The following is a 19,225-nucleotide window of genomic DNA, read 5'->3' as shown; positions in this document are numbered from 1 at the left end:
AATTATAGATGGTTCTGGGTTTAAGAATAGACTGCAGCTGGTGGCATCATTTCACGGGTTTGGACAGTTCATCTTGAGGTGGATCATCTTCCCCAGGTCAAAATCATACTTGGAGTCGATCATAAAGCATTGTGAACATGGTTTTGAGCAAATTGCTCCCTCAGTTGTTAAACTTATCAAACGTAGTAATGGTAAAGCGGAAAGCTTTCATCCAAAGTTGGACAATCAGGTGACTATGAGTGATGGAACATCTTGGTATTGTTTGTGCAACAAAATATAACCTTTTCTTTGAGGAAACATAACTCTTTAGTGTGATTGAGAATGAAGGGGGTTTCCATTATCTCAGCTGCACACGCATCTTCTAAAAACGTCAAGGTGTCACTTTACTGTGGATATTTATAACGCTGAATTCATGGTGAGTTGGTTCGGTGCCCCCTTCCAACCCCTCTGCCCTCTTTTCCAGTCATTCCCTCTGTGTCTGGCCTTTGAACCTTGTGTTCCCTATATACAGGAAGGGTGGAGCTTCTATATTCTCCAGAACGTCCATGAAGTTCCAGCCAGAGGGCGAGTCTGTCTCATCCAAGTGTCTTCCAGGGCCCACCACGGCCCCACGATCAACAGAAATCCACCGTAGCAGGATCTGAGACCTTCGGCAGTTCTAGTCTAGGGTCCTCACTGGGTTACAAGGACGAGCATGGCCGACAAACTGGGATTGGCAGGTGTGGCGGACGAGCCCAGCACTCTGAACATCTTCTCTTTGTTGGAGAGAGTGTCCGGGATCATTGACAATGTGCAGGCTTGCCAGCAACGCATGGAGGAGAGGCAGCTGGAGCTGGAGAACACTGTGAAGACCATCCAGACGGACGTGGTGAAGCTGACGAAGGAGCACACGGCTACGAGTAGCAGCGTGGAGAAACTTCTGGAGAAGACGCGCAAGGTCAGCTGTCACGTCAAGGACGTCCGTGTCCGGGTGGAGAAGCAGAACATACGCGTTAAGAAGGTGGAGGAAACCCAAGTCGAGCTGCTGAACAAGAACAAGTTCCGTGTCGTCATCTACCAGGTAAGACTTTTGGGCTGGATTTTTGGGGTTGGATCTCTAAAGTGGTTCTAATTTTGGAAACTTACATTAGAATAGTGGACCTTTTACTTTTCTCAAGTTGAAACTACATGCATTGATAATTTTTTGGACTCTAATATTGTCCTACAACCGTTGGACTGGGTTTTTCTGGGCTCCTAATTAAGTTTGGATCCCTAAACCAGGTCTAATTTTGGAAATGTACCTTAGAATAGTGGACCTTTTTCCTTTGCTAATAGTTGAAACTCTATGCATCGACTGATTTTTGACTCTCAGATTGTCCTACAACATTTTAACTTTTGAACTAGAATTTTTTGGGTTCCATATGAAGTTTGGATCTCTAACGCAGGTCTAATTTTGGAAACGTACCTTAGAATAGTGGACATTTTCCTTTGTATATAGTTCAAACTCCATGCATCGATTATTTTTTTGAGTCTTAGATTGTCCTACAATATTTTTACTTTTGGACTGGGTTTTTCTGGGTTCCACATGAAGTTGGATCCTCAAAGCGGTTCTAATTTTAGAAACGTACCTAGAACAGTGTCCCTCTTTCGTTCGATCATGGTTGAAACTCCATGCATTAATTATTTTTTGAGTCTTGTCCTACAACATTTTAACTTTTGGACCGGGTTTTTTCCGGTTTTAAATACAGTTTGGATCCTCAAAGCGGGTCTAATTTTGGAAACGTAGTAGAATAATGGACCTATTTCGTTTGCTCATAATTGAAACTCCATTCATCAACTATGTTTTGAGTCTTAGATTGTTCTACAACATTTCAACTTTTAAACTGTTTTTTTTTTATTACAAATGACTAAAGTTTTGATCCCTAAAGCAGATCTCATTTTGGGAAAGTACCTTAGAATAGTGGACCTTTTCCTTTGTTCATAGCTGAAATTTCATGCTTTGATTATTTTTTGAGTCTTTTCTCTCTTTTGTCCTACAATATTTTAACTTTTGGACTGGGTTTTCCTGGGTTCCACATAAAGTTTGGATCCCTAAAACAGGTCTAATTTAAGAAATGTACCTAGAATAAGGGACCTTTTTGTTTTCCTCATGGTTGAAACTCCATAAATCGATTATTTTTTTTACTTTTATACTATCCTACAACATTTTACAAATTTTCACTTTTGGACTAGGTTTTTCTGGATTCCAAATGAAGCTTGGATCTCTAAAGCAGGCTTAATTTTGGAAACATATCTTAGAATAGTGAACTTCTTTTCTTTACCCATGGTTGAAATGCTATACATCGGCTATTTATTGAGTCTTAGATTGCTCTACAACATTTCAACTTTTGGACTGGGTTTTCCTGGGTTCCACATGAAGTTTGGCTCCCTAAAGAAGGTGTAATTTTGGATATTTACCTAAAATAACAGGCCTTTTTTGCTTGCCTCCTGGTTGAAACGCCATGATTGTTTTTGGACTCTTAGATTGTCCTACAACATTTTAACTTTTGGACAGGGTTTTTGGATTCCAAATGATAGTTGAAACTCTATGTATCGATTGATTTTTGACTCTCAGATTGTTCTACAACATTTCAACTTTTGGACTGTTGTTTTCTGGGTTCCAAATGAAGTTTGGATTCCTAAAGCAGGTGTAATTTTGGAAACGCACCCCAGAATAGGGTGGAAACTGCATGCAGCGATTATTTTTTGACTCCTTGCTTGTCCTACAACGTTTCAACTTTTCGGACTAGGTTTTTCTGGTTTTGGATCTCTAATTTTGAAAACGTACCTTACAATAAGCAGACCTTTTTCCATTGCTCTGAGCTTATTCTTCAAGATTTCATCTTGAGCAAATGGGCTTATTAAAGATAGACAGATTATTTCAAGATACAAGGTCTCGCTTGATCCAAGATAAATCCTGGTACATTAGAAGGTCATGTGGCCTAGAGCCAAAAGCAATACAGCAGGAATGTTCTGCCAGTCCCCACTGAGAATGGAGGATTAGGTTGGCGGCCATTTTATCTGATATGTGGCAGGATGTCTTGAGTAACAGGCAGATAAACCATGTAATGCGATCCGTGAAGGAGTAAAAATGAATTAATATACACTCTTTAGTGCATAAGCGAATGAACTACAAAGCCTTATTTGGAATACCGCTGTTGTTTAAAACGCACCTAGATGTCTGAAATCAGATTATGATCGAGTACGGTTATGACATCATGGAGTCTCAATGCTAAATCTGGAAATGCTGTTTCATACTTCTGCAATAGATCTGCTGTTGTTTGAAATAACTTTATTGCATTTGGATGGCTTGTATTAGGGTGGCCCAATTACTGTAGCTAGATTTGATTTTAAGACACCTTATTATTTTTCAACTTCATAATTATGTAAAATTTACAATTAGAATGTTTGTCATAAAAAATATATATAATAAAATAGACTTTTCTAGAAGAAAATAGAATCTTTTTGGACTAATTGGCTACTAATGTACACAAATAAGCTCATATTTTCTTTCTCTAGCAATCTTTTAATTAGTGCCCATGGGTTTGATCGTCTCTTGTACCGTGAGGAGAACAGCTGACAGATTTGTTCAGGGTTATTCTGAGAGCTGCACTGAAGCTTCATGTCCTAATATAGTGCTATAGCGTCTGACAGAGTGATGGTTAAAAAAGCTGTCGACAGAGTCTTTAATAACTTGTTAAACGTTGGTTGTATGTTATCTTTTTCTTTTATAAAAATGAGCATGTTGTTCCTGTATAAAGCACTGCGACTATTTATCAGAAGTGGTAACTAGTTTTAGTGCATGACTGAGTGAGTCACGTAACTTGAGTCACTAATACAGCTATTAGCCTTTTTATATAACGTTAACCTTACTGAGCTACCACAGGTTAATGTTATGTATGAGTTATGCAACAGTACACTACTCATTTTATATAAACCCTTTTAAAACAGATTTAAAACTTTTTTTGCAAACCACTGTGTGATCCGATGGATTAACAGCCATTAACAGTTTTCTTCCAAGTTCTCTGCACTTTAGCAGAGTCCCTTTAAGGCAAGTCATGTCACTCGGCGGCCATCTTTGAAACGCCTCTCGGGCAAGCAAGTGCAGCTCCTATCTGTTTGAATGGGGAAACATCAAATTCTCCAAAACTGTTCACCAAGCTTACGATTACATTTCATATTTTAAATCTCCAAAGAAATCCAACAAGAACTGCCTCATAAATATGGTTCCTTGTGCTCCAATAGCGTTAAAAAACGCTTATTTTTTCCGGTTTGATGAACCATTGCGCATGCGCAGTACTGAGCGCACGTCTGAGCGCCGATTGTTTCTATAGCAACCGGGAATTCTAACTGCAGCTGCAGTGATGCGCTGACTTATCTAATCAACTATTGGCTCTTTCACTAAGAAGGCGGGGCTTCGCGGCCATAATGAACGTTGCATTTTTCCCATAGACTCCCCATTCAAAACTACACGAGTGACATGTCTTTGGGTATTCTATACTATAGTCTTTGACTTTAGATACTGCCTAATTGTTTTTTAGTTGAATAATGCTGTTATTGTTAACTGATTTTGCTTAAAACCTGTATTTTACATTACGTTTGATATCAAATTGTGAACCAAAACTAAACGTAAAAGTATTTAATCGTCGTCTGAATTTTCTCCTGAGCAAGTTATTAAATGGCTTTCTGGAACACTTGATTCTTTCTGACGCAGGCGCTACTTTCACGTCTTTCATATCACTCCGCGGATTCGCGGTCTCTTCTTTCAAACGCAATTGTCAATGTCTTACGTCTTAAATTACGTTACATATCTTAGGTTAAGTTAAATATCTTACCTCTTAGTTGTCGACAGTAGCGAAAATGACCTCAGAGGACTTCAGTGTTAATATTACTGTAATATTCTTCTTGCAGTTTGGGCGATTGTTTTGTACATTGTAATAGACTATTTTGTCTTAGCGGAAGCATTAGAGAACAAGATACAAGTAAAAAATAAAATAATTTCAAGCCAAGTCACTATTTCTATCACATACTTATTGATTTGGAAAGTAATCAGTCACACATCCTTCATGCCTTATTGTGCTATCCTACTTATGCATGATTTATGGTTAGTTTTCACATTTTTAACGCCCTTATGAAAATTAACCATGATTTTATCATAGTAAAAGTAAAGGTTTATTGATTACCAGTTTTACTACACATGCTATGGTTAAACTATGGTTAGTGTAGGACAACCATGGTTAATTTGTGGTTACCATGGTTTAACTATAGTAACATGTTTTTTTAATTTTATTTGTAGTAAAACCATGGTTCATTTTTGTAAAGGCATTTTGTCTTGAGAACTGATTACATAATAATTTAGTTCTGTATCCACCTTATTTTTCCCATAAAAGCATGCACAGCCGTTTGTAAAATATAGGGGTCCAGCTTCCGGTCTCATCCGTGTCCAGCTTTTTCAGCTGTACAAATCAGCTAATTTTACTGCTTAATATTGCAAATTGGCGTTTTACCATATTATTTTAATGCATTATCTTAATTATAAACACTGTTTGTAATGCAAACAGTTTTACCGTTTACTGCACTTTGTTATTCTTTGCGTTATTTTCCTATAGCAGCTACTGAACCAGAAGTCTACTTCTGTGTTGAAGAATGGAGGCTAAAGATATAATTCATATTTTCTTGTAGCACAATAACCCATGTTTGTTTAATTTATGATTTAATGATTAAACAGGAAACATTTACAAACTATAGATGAGTAAACTATGACATTTTTTTTGCAGTTTTTGTCTTTTAAGTTGCCTACAACCATTTGATTTAAGGTCTCAGCTGTGCTATACATGGTAAAAGTATACTAAATTTATGGTAAATGTATTCTCTTCATACAGGGAGATAATGAGGTCCCAGCTGTAGCTGCTCCTAAAGGATCCCCAAAAGGAGCAACAGGCGGAGACGCTTCCATAGACCCAGATGCCCCGGACGCCCCGCTTCCCGACTCGGATGAGGAATACATGGTCGTTGAGGAGGCCGACTCGTCTACTGCTGCCAAACTAAAGAAGACCGGCCTGAAGCGCATCGAAAGCCTGAAGCAGACCTTCTCCCGTGAGAACATGACTAAGACCAAAGAGAACCTGGGCACCAAGGTCAACAAGCTGGGTGAGCGCATAGTAACAGCCGAGCGGCGTGAGAAAATCCGCCAGTCTGGGGAACGCCTGAAACAGTCTGGTGAGCGTTTCAAGGAAACCATCACGAAAACCGTGCCAGCAAAACTCAACCTGAAGAAGGAAAGGACGGTGGCTGAAGGTCAGGAAGGAGCAATAGGGACCACGGAAGGAACAGCGCCCGTCCCACCACCGAAAGGCCGCAAGTCCAGCCCTGGCGTGGCCTACACGGAGCCAACGGAGAAACAAGAAGATGAGGGCAAGGGCGAGGAATCGGAAGTGCCGATGTATGATATGAAGCAGCTTTCTTAAGCGGTGAGTCTTGACAGTCACATTTGGGAAAGACTAATGTACAGATATGAATTCGATTATGGAGAACTTGAAGGTGGAAGATTGGGAAGATCGGAGATCTTGCTTCTAAGTGTGTGGATAAGTGGATGGTTCTTACGACAACTGAATGAACGAATCAAGGAAGTTGTACGATACAAACAATACCCTAGGTTTTTTTTCTTTTTCTTTTTCTCTTTTTTGATTTTCTTGTTTACATCTACTATGGACTATGAAGGGTTATGAATGTTAAATCCAATGTACTGAGATGACTAGGCTATGGTTTTTAATTTAATTTCAGCTAACATTATGGTGCACTCAGTGATTTTCTTTGTCTTTATACTGCCACCTATGGGAGTGGATGTAGCATCATGAAAGCACAAGGTAGATGATAAAAGACCCAGTTCGTGTAGAATAAAATAGATTTTTGTAAGATGTCTCTATTCATTCTTAAGGGTTAAACGTTTTGAAGAAAAATGACTGAGTGCACCCTTTATGAATTGGCATTTGCTGAGTGTGTGTAAAAACATTTTTAAGAAAATGTATTTGAATAGCTGAATTTACAAATAATCTACAGAGAGGTGTATTTTGGACTTTCTCTGGAGAACTCAATTGACATCCAGCATGTCAACTGTGGATGAGTTTAGAATTTTTCAATTTAGATGTTGTAGTGGTGTTTGAAATATAACTATGCAGACAAGTCATTTATAAACAATATTTTTCTGTGCCTTTCTGTGTAAACTCTAAAAAACAACTTTTGCAGTCTAACCTCCATTCAGATGTAGTATTTTTAAATAAACATATTAACTCAATCAGCTGGTTTCTGAAGAGTTTCTGGGGGAAAAAAGATGCATTTAGTGTATTAGTACTTAAGACTAATTATAAGTGCTTTGCAATCAGTCTGATCTCTAAGCATCTCAGTAGTAAAATAAAGTGTTGCTGTATTGCACTTTTTTATTTTCTATTAGGCAGGTGTCCAAACTTTTTTTATTGGGGGATGGAGAAAATAGTCAAGACAACATGGTTGTAATGATAATTAGACTGCCACTAAGATTGTTTTTACACTGTTTGTTTTAATCACACTTTGAACTCTATGATATGCTTGATAAATGCATGTGTGAATAAAGAAAATTTCACTCAAGAACATTAGATGCAATGGAACAATGATGTTTCTTTTCCACACTATTTTCGTCATATATACACATAGTTTGGACACTGCTGCTATAATGTGAATTAACAAAAATTTACTGCAAAATTGCAGATAGTAGACTACTATAGAGGCAATTCTTAAAAGTTTAAGAAACAATGCTACAAGCATGTTTGTGCAAATAATTGCATATATCTAAACTTTTTTATTGCTGCTTTCAATCTTTTCCAATTTTAATACCAAAGCAGGATGGCAAAATAATAGACAAGATATAAAACACAAGTGTCGGTACATTAGAATTATAGTAGTAGTTATATTATTGATAATATATTGAAAAAAAAATGTTTAGGTGTACCTATAGAGAAATAACTTCTCAATCTTAAATTAGAGACTGAGTTTGTTATTTTTTGACTTTGCATATATTTCTTTTTTTTTTTTTTATCTTGTTTACTGAGTGAAAATAGCTCTGGACTAGATTCTAGGTTTATTTACAGTCACAGAGCAAAGCGACTCCCCTCAGTGTCCAGTGGTCTGGATTCTGGCTGCTCCGGAGCAACAGTGAAAAGATGTATGTCAGGTCAGTTCGTCTTGGTTTCTTGTAGACTGGGCAGGAGTATAGATTCATGGGTGGCTTCTTGGATTCTGTGGTGCTGCTCACTGCATACACATGTACAACCGGCAACGGTGTGAAGAGAACCTACCAAATAAGATCAGACATATGTCATGGCTTTGCAAACAAAGACAGTCATACATGACTTTGGGTTTGGAAGAACCCTGAATGTTAGTGCTGCATGATGGGATGTGCTTCTGTAGAATTTTTTGGGTAATAATAGAGAAATTCATTGTTAAAAACTACACTACCCACAATTCTGAAAAAAGCTGAGAATTTTATACTAGACTGTTATATTTTTATAAAAAGAGTCTGCTGATAAGAGTCTAGAAAAAAGTGAATGTTCTTAACTTTTTTTCGTAAGATTGTTCTGTAAAACCAAATAATAATAATAATAATTAGAATATTTAAAATTTGTTTCTTAAAATTCATTGTAAATATTTTTTAAACTGCTTAAAATTAGGATAACCTACAAACCAGTGTTAGTTTAGTATAATTAAGATATTAACATTTTTAAAAATATAACATTTATTAATATTTATTTGTCCATGCTCTGTTTTCATTTTAATTTTAGTTAACATTTTAGTAATTTTGTAGTGTTTTTGATATTTATGAAAATGAGAAATGTTGTCTTAACTTTTTTTGTAAAAAAAAAAAAAAAAAAAAAAAAAAGTAATTATTATTATTATTATTATTAATGATTTTAGTTTTGGTTAACTATAATAACTCTGCTTGCCATAATTTCCCAAAGGTAGAGCCTGCCATTTTATTCTTAATTTCAAAATAAAAATATTAATGAAAATATTTAAGAATTTTTCAATAATTGCTTTTAGGGTATAGGGTATAAACATATTTTCTTAAAATTAGGATAACCTACTAACCAGTGTTAATTTAGTATAATTGAGATATTTAAAAAAAAATGTAATATAACAATTATTAATATCTATTTTTACATTTCTGTTTTCATTTTAATTTTAGTTAAGGTTTTAGTCATTTTACGTTGTCTTTTTATATAAATATGTCTAGATTTTAATAACTAAATGAAAATGAGAAATGTTGTCTTGACAACTTTTTTTTTGTTAAAAATGAAGTTATTATTATTATTTTGTATTATTATTATTATTATTATATTTTTAATGGTTTTAGTTAACTATAATAACTCTGCTTCCAGCATGCCCTAATTTCCCAAAGGTAGAGCCTGTCATTTTTTTATAATAAAAATATTTTTTAAAGGATTAAATAGGATTATTCTTATAAACACCTTTCATTAAGTTTAAGAAATCATTTTTCTTAAAAGGATTTTCATGAATACAGTCCTAGGAAACCATTTCTATAGGAAATTTGGTGTTTCATGTTGAAAAAGAAAAAGGCCCACACAGGTCTGTTTGACTGAGGAGACTGTATGGGTGTATTCTTGATTTTGTGTTAATAACATGTAACTACAACAGCCAAACCTTTTATCCACAAACGTATGACCACTTATTGTCTTAATATATCCTTCCCCTGAGTACCTTTGGAGATGATTCTGTCAGTTTTGCATTTTTCTTGTCCCACCCAGCACCATCCAGATACAGGCCATAGATGTAGACGCCGCCCACATCTCCTGGCGGGGGTGCTGTGACATCTTCTTTCATCATGCGAGTGACGTCGTTGAGTAGGACGACGGTGTCTAGGGCCCAGCCTTTAGAGAGATTCATTCGAGTGGTCTCTTGACGCATCGCTGTTAGGAACCCCTTTAATGAAGAACAGTATGTTAAGTTGAATCAAATGAAACCTGAACCTGAGACAAACGACATAATTGACCCACCTGTGGATTGAAAAACCCTGTGAGCCAAAACTGAAGAGGTCGACCACTAAAAGTCCAGGTGTGGAACTGCTGGTTCCTCTCGAGAAGTTCAGTGAACCAGAAACCCAGAGAAGCAGCATCCCAAGAGATCTTCTGCCAGGACTTTGGAACACGAGCATCATACATGCTGTCCAGAGCATCGCGGAGATCCTCTGACATTATTATAGTCCCTTTGGGATTATAAAATCATTGGGTTACAACACAAAGCGTTTAATGTTTCTCTTACTATTATGTACTGTGGGTGAAATTTTTCAGGACTCACCATCAATGGCAAGTTTAAGGTCGGTGAGGGTACTGCGGACACGACCGATGACGCGCTGCATTCTGTCAAGCTCCTGACGAAGGAATATAGTCATGGGCTGGAACGCTCCCATTTTTTGTAGGTTATTCCTCACCTGGATGATAGAATCATTTGAGAGTCAAAGAGTCAAAGTTTATGGTCTACATTTAAATAAGACACAAATATGCTTTGAGCCTAAGCTTAATGGTGACATATCATGAAAGTCAGATTTTTTCTGTGTTTAAGTGCTATAATCAGGACCTCAGTGCATCTACCAACCCATGAAAAAGGACAACCTAGTAACTTTGTTTTGAAAAGCCTTTTTCTGAAAGCACCAGGCTCAGAGGAGACAAGAGAGCAGTGGATTACTGTATATTATGCTGCTGCCACACAGATCTAATATAAACATGCAATTTCTTTCCAGCTGTTTACCTTCACAGACATAACTGAATGTTTTTGTGCTCCTGTGTGTTTTTACCATAAACTTGTGTGTATTTGACAGATTAAGCGCAATAAGACATGAAAGAGAACTTAGTTTAGTACTTACATGCCATGTGACAGACGTTTTCAAATGTTTGTGCTCAGAAAACCCCATTTCAGAAGTTTAAACTAATATGGCTTTAAAACACATGATTTCAACACGATAGACGTGTTCATCAAAACCAAACAAGTGTTTTTTCACAGAGTATCTGAGCTACGAGCTGTAAAGGCACAGTCCTCTTCTGGAAAAGGGAGCAGGAATCAGCAGCTCATTTGCATTTGAAAAGACATGCACGAAAACAGCGTGTTTCCACTGAAAATAGCCATTTTCAAAATGATATAATAAATTATGTGTGGGGTATTTTGAGCTGAAACTTCATAGACACATTCTGGGAACACCTGAGACTTATATTACACATTGTAAAAAGGGGCATATTAGGTCTCCTTTAATAAATAGGTGGCCCAATAACTTCATTTTCACCTCATGTGGCACATAGTCAGGAGGAAGTTTTTCTAGCATCTCATTGGCCATTCTCTGAACAGACGACTCCCTGGTCTCGCCCTCCCCGCTGCTGCTGTCTTTGGGTTGGATGTTCAGGATGGTGCTCAGGGTTTCATTCGCCATGTTGGTCTGGTAAGTGATGTCAGCATTGGGATGAAGGCCAAATACCTGTTGGATGAAGTTAGAATCAACAGGTTATAGATAGCCACCCAGCTGCCCTGTCAAGCCCTACAGAAAATGATAACCATCTGTATCACCTCAGGTGTATCAACCAATGGTAGAGTATCAATATGCGCATGGTAATCCTGTAGCATCTTGGCCTTTGGTATAGTATACCCTTTATAGAAACAGAACTTGTCCCCAAACATGTTCTCACTGAACCAGATACGGGCGAACGTATTGAGCAGACGTTTGTCCATATCATCCGTGACACGTCCACCATACTGCACCTACAGAACCAATAGTAAAATTGATCAAATTAGCATTTTGCTGAAATTTGGGGAGTGTCAAAAAAAACAAAACAATGGCAGGTCCATAATGTACCTCTCCCAGCATGTATCGCAGGCAAATCCAGTTCACTCCTCTCTTGATGTCCATATCATCTAGGTGGTTCTGCACAAACTGGACACTGGAGGTGAAATCAGCCTGGTTGAACTCATAGGGAATGTTCCAGCCAAGTGGACCAAATTTGCGTCTCTCCTTTAGTGGGAATATGACAATGAGGACAACAAGTCTTAAATGGCTGTGCTGAACAATAAATGTTTTAAAAAATTTAATTTGTAAAATAATATAATATAATATAATTTGTTACTAAATATTTAAAAAAATAAATACTGATTATATTTTTTTATTTCTCACAGCAGGATTTTCCAAATGGGGTTTTGTGAGTTTATGAACAACTTTGCAAAATTGCATGCATTTGGGAATGCCATGTGCAATCAGCTTGAGGATTTCAAACATAAAAAGCTTGAGGAGAGCCGTGGACATGCGAACATGTTGTTACATTTTTTAAACATTACCTTCAAATTAGTTTAAATGCATATTCTACATCTAAGGGTTTCGGCTTACAAAAAGGTTTGGGAACCTCTGCATTATATAGTCATCAAATCAAAGAACAAAAAAAAAATCAGTTGCATCTGGTAAATGTTGCTATTTTAATTACATTACTGACAAATGCTTTTCATCATTTATGAGCTAAAGAACTGACACACAGTCTGCATTTTAACTAATGTAATAAAAACCTCCATGAACCAAGTATTTAATATACAGTATGTCAGGACCGAGAGCAGAGAGTGATGTGGTTTAACAGCTGTCCTGACCTGGACTGTGGTGTGGAGGAAGGCCACAGCATAGAAAATAGGCCTCCACTGAGGCATGTTGGAGATCTCCAGCTGTTCTTGGGTCACACTATTGTAAGTCCGCTTGAGTCCGGCCTTCACCCCTGCATTGCAAATCATTAACCCCACATTATTAGTCTGGGCACACTTACATTTCCTGTTTTATTCCCTTTTTTAATGACATGTTGAATGCAAAGATATCCTGATAACAATAATGATAAATCTATCTAAATCAAATGAGGAATTAACAGCAGAATTTTCCCCTTCTCTACCTTGCGGAGGCTCATTGGTGAATTTAATTGAAGACTGGAGGAAGTTAATGGGGAACTTGGGGTGCCCCTCTGTGGTCACCCAGAACCGGAAACTGTCATGGATGCTTTCTGTTGTGGTAACTGTCTCTAGACCTTCATCCAGGAACTCCAATCCCAGATGGCAGTTCTGCAGAAGTAACCAGCCTCCATCAGACATGCTCTGGGCCAAAAGCCTTCTTGCATGTACTTCCTGTCCTTGTCCCATGGAGATTGGCCTGCAAGGAACACCCTGCAAAATAAAAAGAAAACAAAAAGGTTGGGATCTCAACGTTAATGAAACCTTCACTTCAAGCTATCCTATAGCTATATACAGTGAGGGGGAAAAAAAAAAATTGATCCCCTGCTTATTTTGTATGTTTGTCCACTGACTAAGAAATGATCCGCCTATAATTTTAATGGTAGGTTTATTTGAACAGTGAGAGACAGATTAACAACAAAAAAATAAATCCAGAAAACTGCATTACAAAAAAGTTATAAATTGATTTGCATTTTAATGAGTGAAATAAGTATTTGATCCCTTCACAAAACATGACATGGTACTTGGTGGCAAAACCCTTGTTGGCAATCACAGAGGTCAGACGTTTCTTGCAGTTGGCCACCAGGTTTGCACACATCTCAGGAGGGAATTTGTTCCACTCCTCTTTGCAAATCCTCTCCAAGTCATTAAGGTTTTGAGGCTGATGTTTGGCAACTCAAACCTTCAGCTCCCTCCACAGATTTTCTATGGGATTAAGGTCTGGAGACTGGCTAAGTCACTTCAAGACCTTAATGTGCTTCTTCTTGAATCACTACTTTGTTGCCTTGGCCATGTGTTTTGTGTCATTGTCATGCTGAAATACCCATCCACGACCCATTTTCAATACCCTGGCTAAAGGAAGGAGGTTCTTCACCCAAGATTTGACGCTACATGGCCTTGTCCATTGTCCCTTTGATGCGGTGCAGTTGTCCTGTACCCTTAGCAGAAAAAGACCACAAAGCATGTTTCCACCTCCATGTTTGACAGTGGGGATGGTGTTCTTGGGGTCATATGCAGCATTCCTCCTTTTCTCAACACGGCGAGTTGAGTTGATGCCAAAGAGCTTGATTTTGGTCTTTTCTGACCACAACACTTTTACACAAATCTTCTCTGAATCATTCAGATGATCCCCGGCAAACTTCAGACGGGCCTGGACATGTGCTTTCTTGAGGAGAGGGACCTTGAGGGCGCTGCAGGATTTCAGTCCTTCAGAGCGTAGTGTGTTACCAATTGTTTCCTTGCTGACTATGGTCCCAGATGACGTGAGATCATTGAGAAGATCCTTCAGTGTAGTTCTCGGCTGATTTCTCACATTCTCATGATTATTGAAACTCCACAAGGTGAGATCTTGCGTGGAGCCCCAGACCGAGGGAGATTGACAGTTATTTTGTGTTTCTTCCATTTGCGAATAATTGCACCAACTGTTGTCCCCTTTCCACCAAGCTGCTTGGCGATGGTCTTGTAGCCTATTCCAGCCTTGTGTAGATCTACAATCTTGCCCCTGACATCCTTGTCAGCTCTTTGGTCTTGGCCATGGTGGAGAGTTTGGAATCTGATTGACTGATTGCTTCTGTGGACAGGTGTATTTTATAACAAACTGAGATTAAGAGCACTCTCTTTAAGAAAGTGCTTCTAATCTCAGCTCGTTACCTGAATAAAAGACACCTGGGAACACCAGAAATCTTGCTGATTGATAAGGTAACAAATACTTATTTCACTCATTAAAATGCAAATAAATGTATAACTTTTTTGAAATGTGTTTTTCTGGATTTTTTAGTTTTGTCTCTCACTGTTAAAATAAACTTACCATTACAATTATAGACTGATTATTTCTTTGCCAGTGGGCAAACATAAAAAAAATTCTCTCACTGTGGTTTCACTGCAAAGTGATACAAGGGGCATAAAGGTGGCACAAGTCTGTAGAAACGGTCAGAATGCAACAACTGGCAAATCAGAATTAAGTATTCTAGAAAAGTGTGTAACAGTGAATAATAATTATTTATACCTTCGACTTGGCGAGTCTCTCTATGTTCTCCGTGGGATCAGAACCCATAGACAGGAAGCAGACTAGAGGGATCCTCTTATCACTTTCTAAACACATGGCATCCATATCCAGAATCACTCCCTCTGCATACTTCAACCCCATTGATTCAGCAATGTATTTACGTGCCTAACACAGAATAACATGGAGCAAAATAATATTAAAATTCAACAAAAATGGCTATGGTTAATACATTTTGAAAGTTTTAATACCTGAAACCCTTCCCTAACTAATGTTTTACGAATATATTTAGTCTTGTTAATATCATGAACACACAAGGTCAGTGGTCAGTGAGAGCTCAAGGACTTCTTGTCACTGCTTTGAATTTGTCTCAGCTGCTGTTCTGTCTCATGCACGCTGTTAATAATTCATATTATATTCATGGTAAATTGAATAGTTCTTAATTAAACACCAGTACTATTGAGATAGTGTTTACAAATTAAGAATCATACTGCAGTAAGATCGAATTATTTAATCTTGTCTTTACGTGTAAAAGAAAATCTCTGGACAATTAACAACACACTACAGTACAACGCATGAGTGCAGTCATTAAAATAGTATCTCACATAATCTAGTGAGTGACAGGGGTGAACAGCTGTACTGGGAAAGCTACAATATGCGTTTAAATGTTAACTCATTGTAGGAGCAAAGTGGTTGAATCAACGATTGCCAATGTCTCTTTATGTGAAAGTAATACACATTTAAAGTGCAACATGTAAAACAACTTTCCTGCTGGTTGACATTTGGTTGGAAATCCTATATTTCAGTTCTCAGTCAGTCTAAGAATGATACTCTATGCCTAAATAAGGTGATAGAACTCCACTGAGCAGTAAATGAATAACATGCATCTACCCATGACCATATAACAGGCCTATGGTGTCAAATTATAAAGGACTATAGCCAGGGGCATCCCCAATCCTTCTACTCTCATTCTGGACAATCTACCAACGAAGCTAAAGATCTATTATTTTTACAGAGCGAGCAATAAAAGATTATATAATATACATAGTCAATCTATTTTTCAAACCGCTTGTCCTATGTAGTGTCACAGAGATGCATATCCCAGCATTATGGGCTTTAGGCAGGGAAACACCCTAGACTAGAGCCTAGACCAGCTCATCACAGGGCATCATTATAACTTGATAAATAATTTTTTTCTCTTTATGTAAAGTAAAGTTGCTATTAATTTTGGCATGAAGGTGACTTGTGCAACTGTTCTTGAGAGGTTTTGTGGTCTATTACCTTTAAAATTCATAACAGGCAGGTTGGATTATGAATGTTAACTGACAATCTGGAGGTCAGTGGCCGATCAGCTGTTCAAATTCATTTCACAGGATCTTTTTATAGACTGAAGGGTCTTGAAAGGGAAATGCGCCTACTTAGTTGCTTCTAAGAGTTCAAAAAAAAAATAGAGCAGGGACTTTCCTCATTTATCAGGTTTCAGACTAACATACTATGAACACAAAATACAAAAATTTAGCTGGTCTATTGTCAAGGTCAGAGGGGACCCTATTATAATAATAAAGTACCTCCATTCACTTATCTTTTATTGGTAACACTTTAGTATAAGGACCAATTCTCGCAATTAACTAATTGCATATTATCATTCCTATTTTCTGTTTATTAGTACTTATAAAGCACATATTCTGCATTACCATATTCTACATCTCTAATTTTACCCATTACCTAAAATTAACAACTAAACTATTAAAAAACAGCAAATTAGGAGTTCATTGAGACAAAAGTTATAGTTAATGATTTGGTAATAGCGAGACATTTTAAAACCCCAAAACTAGCTTGATGTCAACCTACAACTTGTATATTTGAGTCTGCATCAGTGCTGTTGTCATTACCTAAAACTAAAACTACAAAAAATTGTTAATTGAAATAAATAAAATGTTAAATTATGTTTTTTGAGTAAAACATTTCAGGATTTCTCTCCATATAATGGACTTCTATGGTGCCCCTGAGTTTGAACTTCCAAAATGGAGCTTCAAAGGGCTCTAAACGATCACAGCCGAGGAAAGAAGGGTCTTATCTAACAAAACGATCGGTTATTTTCCAAAAAAAAAAAAAAAACAATTTATATACTTTTTAACCTCAAATGCTCGTCTAGTCTAGCTCGGCAAGACAAGTGTTTGAGATTAAAGAAGTATATAAGTTGTAAATGTTTTTACAAAAATAACCGATCGTTTCGCTAGATAAGACCCTTCTTCCTTGGCTGTGATCGTTTAGAGCCCTTTGAAGCTGCATTCTGGAAGTTCAAACTCGGGGGCACCATAGAAGTCCATTATATGGAGAGAAATCCTGAAATGTTTTCCACCATTTCTTTACGACTGAAGAAAGAAAGACATGAACATCATCTTGGATGACAAGGGGGTAAGTGCATTATCTGTACATTTTTGTTCCAAACAGTGAACTATTCCTTTAATTTCAATTAGCTGAAGTCAAAATATCTAATTTTCTTTTAGTTTACGCTAAAGTACAAAAACTACTGAAACTAAAAATAAAAATAACTAAAACTAAAATACAAATGAATTAAAAAATAAGACGAAGATATTTTAGAAAACAAAGAGTAATAAAAAATGACTGAAACAAAACAAAATTACTACAACTTTCAAACTAAAATAAAAACAAAATAAGTAAAAATAAAAAGTAATATGCATAAAAATATTTGTTGAGGTTTTCCTGAACCTGTGCAATGGTGCGGTCAGGACACCAACTTCGTATCAGAAGCAGTTTGCGGAATGCATCCAGTTGGCTCTCATAACCATCAGGAAGAGGAGTCTCCTCTGGAGTGGCTTCATCAAACCAGCTCTTCCAGGCACGGTCATTGCGGGTCACCTGGGTTAGGAGAGCAGAGAAGGGAGGCAGGCTGGACAGCTGCACTAAGTTTAGCCATGTTGTGTCCAGGATCCAGCGTCTTGGCTTGGGCTCGACAGAGTTTAGATCCAGAGATGCTCCACCTGAAAAAAGGTAAAAAATTTAATTAAATTTAAAAAAAAAGCAACACATGAACAGATTGTCTTTTTACTTAAAGGAGAAGTTCACTTCCAGAACAAAAAGTTTCAGATAATTTACTCACCCCCTTGATATCCAAGATGTTCATGTCTTTCTCTCTTTAGTCGTAAAGAAATTATGTTTTCTTAGAAAAACAGGAGTTCTCTCCATTTAGTGGACTTCTATGGTGCCCCCGAGTTTGAACTTCCAAAATGCAGTTTAAATGCAGCTTCAAAGGGCTCTAAACGATAACCTTCTTTGCATGTTCACTTTGTAAACACTGGGTTGGTACTTCTGCAGCGATCATGATTTTGAAGTTGGAGGAGAAAATGAGATGGGAGTTTTTCTAAATACCCTACATGTCTTGAACCGAAAGAGTTCACACAGAGCTAGACAAGATGAGCATTTGAGGTTAAAAAGTATATAAAATGTTTAAAAAAAAATTTTTTTAGCAAATAATGATCGTTTTACTAGATAAGACCCTTCTTCCTCGGCTGGGATCATTTGGAGCCCTTTGAAGCTGCATTTTAACTGCATTTTGGAAGTTCAAACTCGGGGGCACCATAGAAGTGAATGGAGAGAAATCCTGAAATGTTTTCCTCAAAAAAATATTTCTTTACGACTGAAGAAAGAATGACATAAACATCTTGGATGACAAGGGGGTGAGTAAATTATCTGTAATTTTTTTTGTTCCGGAAGTGAACTTCTCCTTTAAGGCATGAAATTTACAGTGATGAACATCATAATATTTTTTTTTTTTAAAGCGGTAAGACATCAATACACAAAATTTTCAAGATTTAAGGAGAGACACTGCAGGCAAAAACAGTTTTTCATGCACCTGTTTGAGCTTTTGGGCTTTTTGGTGTTTCATGAAGTGTTTTTTCAGACTAGTGGAAAGAAAAAACCCAAAAGACACTGTTAAGTGTTTATTTTATAGCACTTTATCTATTTGTTTCAATAGATTTCAGTTACAATACATATTTTTAAAGGTAATTTTCTCATTGAGTGACAAAATGAGCTACCCAAAATCCCTTCTGTAAAAACATTTGACTCTAATATGTAAAAAAAAAAAAAAAAAAATCAAACAAGAATTTTAAAACTGATTTCATCCAGTGTTCAGATTTTTGTACTAGAAATGTATGCAAATTAGCGCAT

The 19,225-nt window shown here is 37.0% G+C and overlaps 2 protein-coding genes across 2 annotated transcripts in view; one reads left to right on the top strand and one right to left on the bottom strand.

Annotated features, from left to right (window-relative positions):
* The first annotated feature begins 452 nt into the window (after nt 1–452).
* On the top strand, nt 453–7,312 carry cavin4b (caveolae associated protein 4b). The gene is made up of 2 exons (XM_073830446.1): nt 453–1,060; nt 5,901–7,312. Exons 1-2 carry the CDS (start codon nt 695–697, stop codon nt 6,483–6,485), a joined length of 951 nt encoding a protein of 316 aa, XP_073686547.1. The 5' UTR covers nt 453–694; the 3' UTR covers nt 6,486–7,312.
* A 553-nt stretch (nt 7,313–7,865) lies between these two features.
* The window catches only part of dnah5l (dynein, axonemal, heavy chain 5 like), a 48,878-nt gene continuing 37,518 nt past the window's right edge, over nt 7,866–19,225 (bottom strand). The window contains exons 69-79 of the mRNA XM_073830601.1: nt 17,765–18,036; nt 15,035–15,199; nt 12,975–13,242; nt 12,685–12,806; nt 11,909–12,064; nt 11,623–11,814; nt 11,345–11,533; nt 10,366–10,498; nt 10,065–10,273; nt 9,769–9,990; nt 7,866–8,344 (exon numbers count right to left, since the gene is read on the bottom strand). Of these exons, the coding sequence (XP_073686702.1) occupies nt 8,132–8,344; nt 9,769–9,990; nt 10,065–10,273; nt 10,366–10,498; nt 11,345–11,533; nt 11,623–11,814; nt 11,909–12,064; nt 12,685–12,806; nt 12,975–13,242; nt 15,035–15,199; nt 17,765–18,036 (2,141 nt within the window). The 3' untranslated portion in view covers nt 7,866–8,131. The remainder of the gene's footprint in view (nt 8,345–9,768; nt 9,991–10,064; nt 10,274–10,365; nt 10,499–11,344; nt 11,534–11,622; nt 11,815–11,908; nt 12,065–12,684; nt 12,807–12,974; nt 13,243–15,034; nt 15,200–17,764; nt 18,037–19,225) is intronic.

Source organism: Garra rufa, chromosome 24, assembly GCF_049309525.1.
Source record: "Garra rufa chromosome 24, GarRuf1.0, whole genome shotgun sequence".
Classification (NCBI taxonomy): Eukaryota; Metazoa; Chordata; class Actinopteri; order Cypriniformes; family Cyprinidae; genus Garra; species Garra rufa.
The sequence above is the reverse complement of the archived record's forward strand: the minus strand, read 5'-3'. Positions and strand labels throughout refer to the sequence as shown.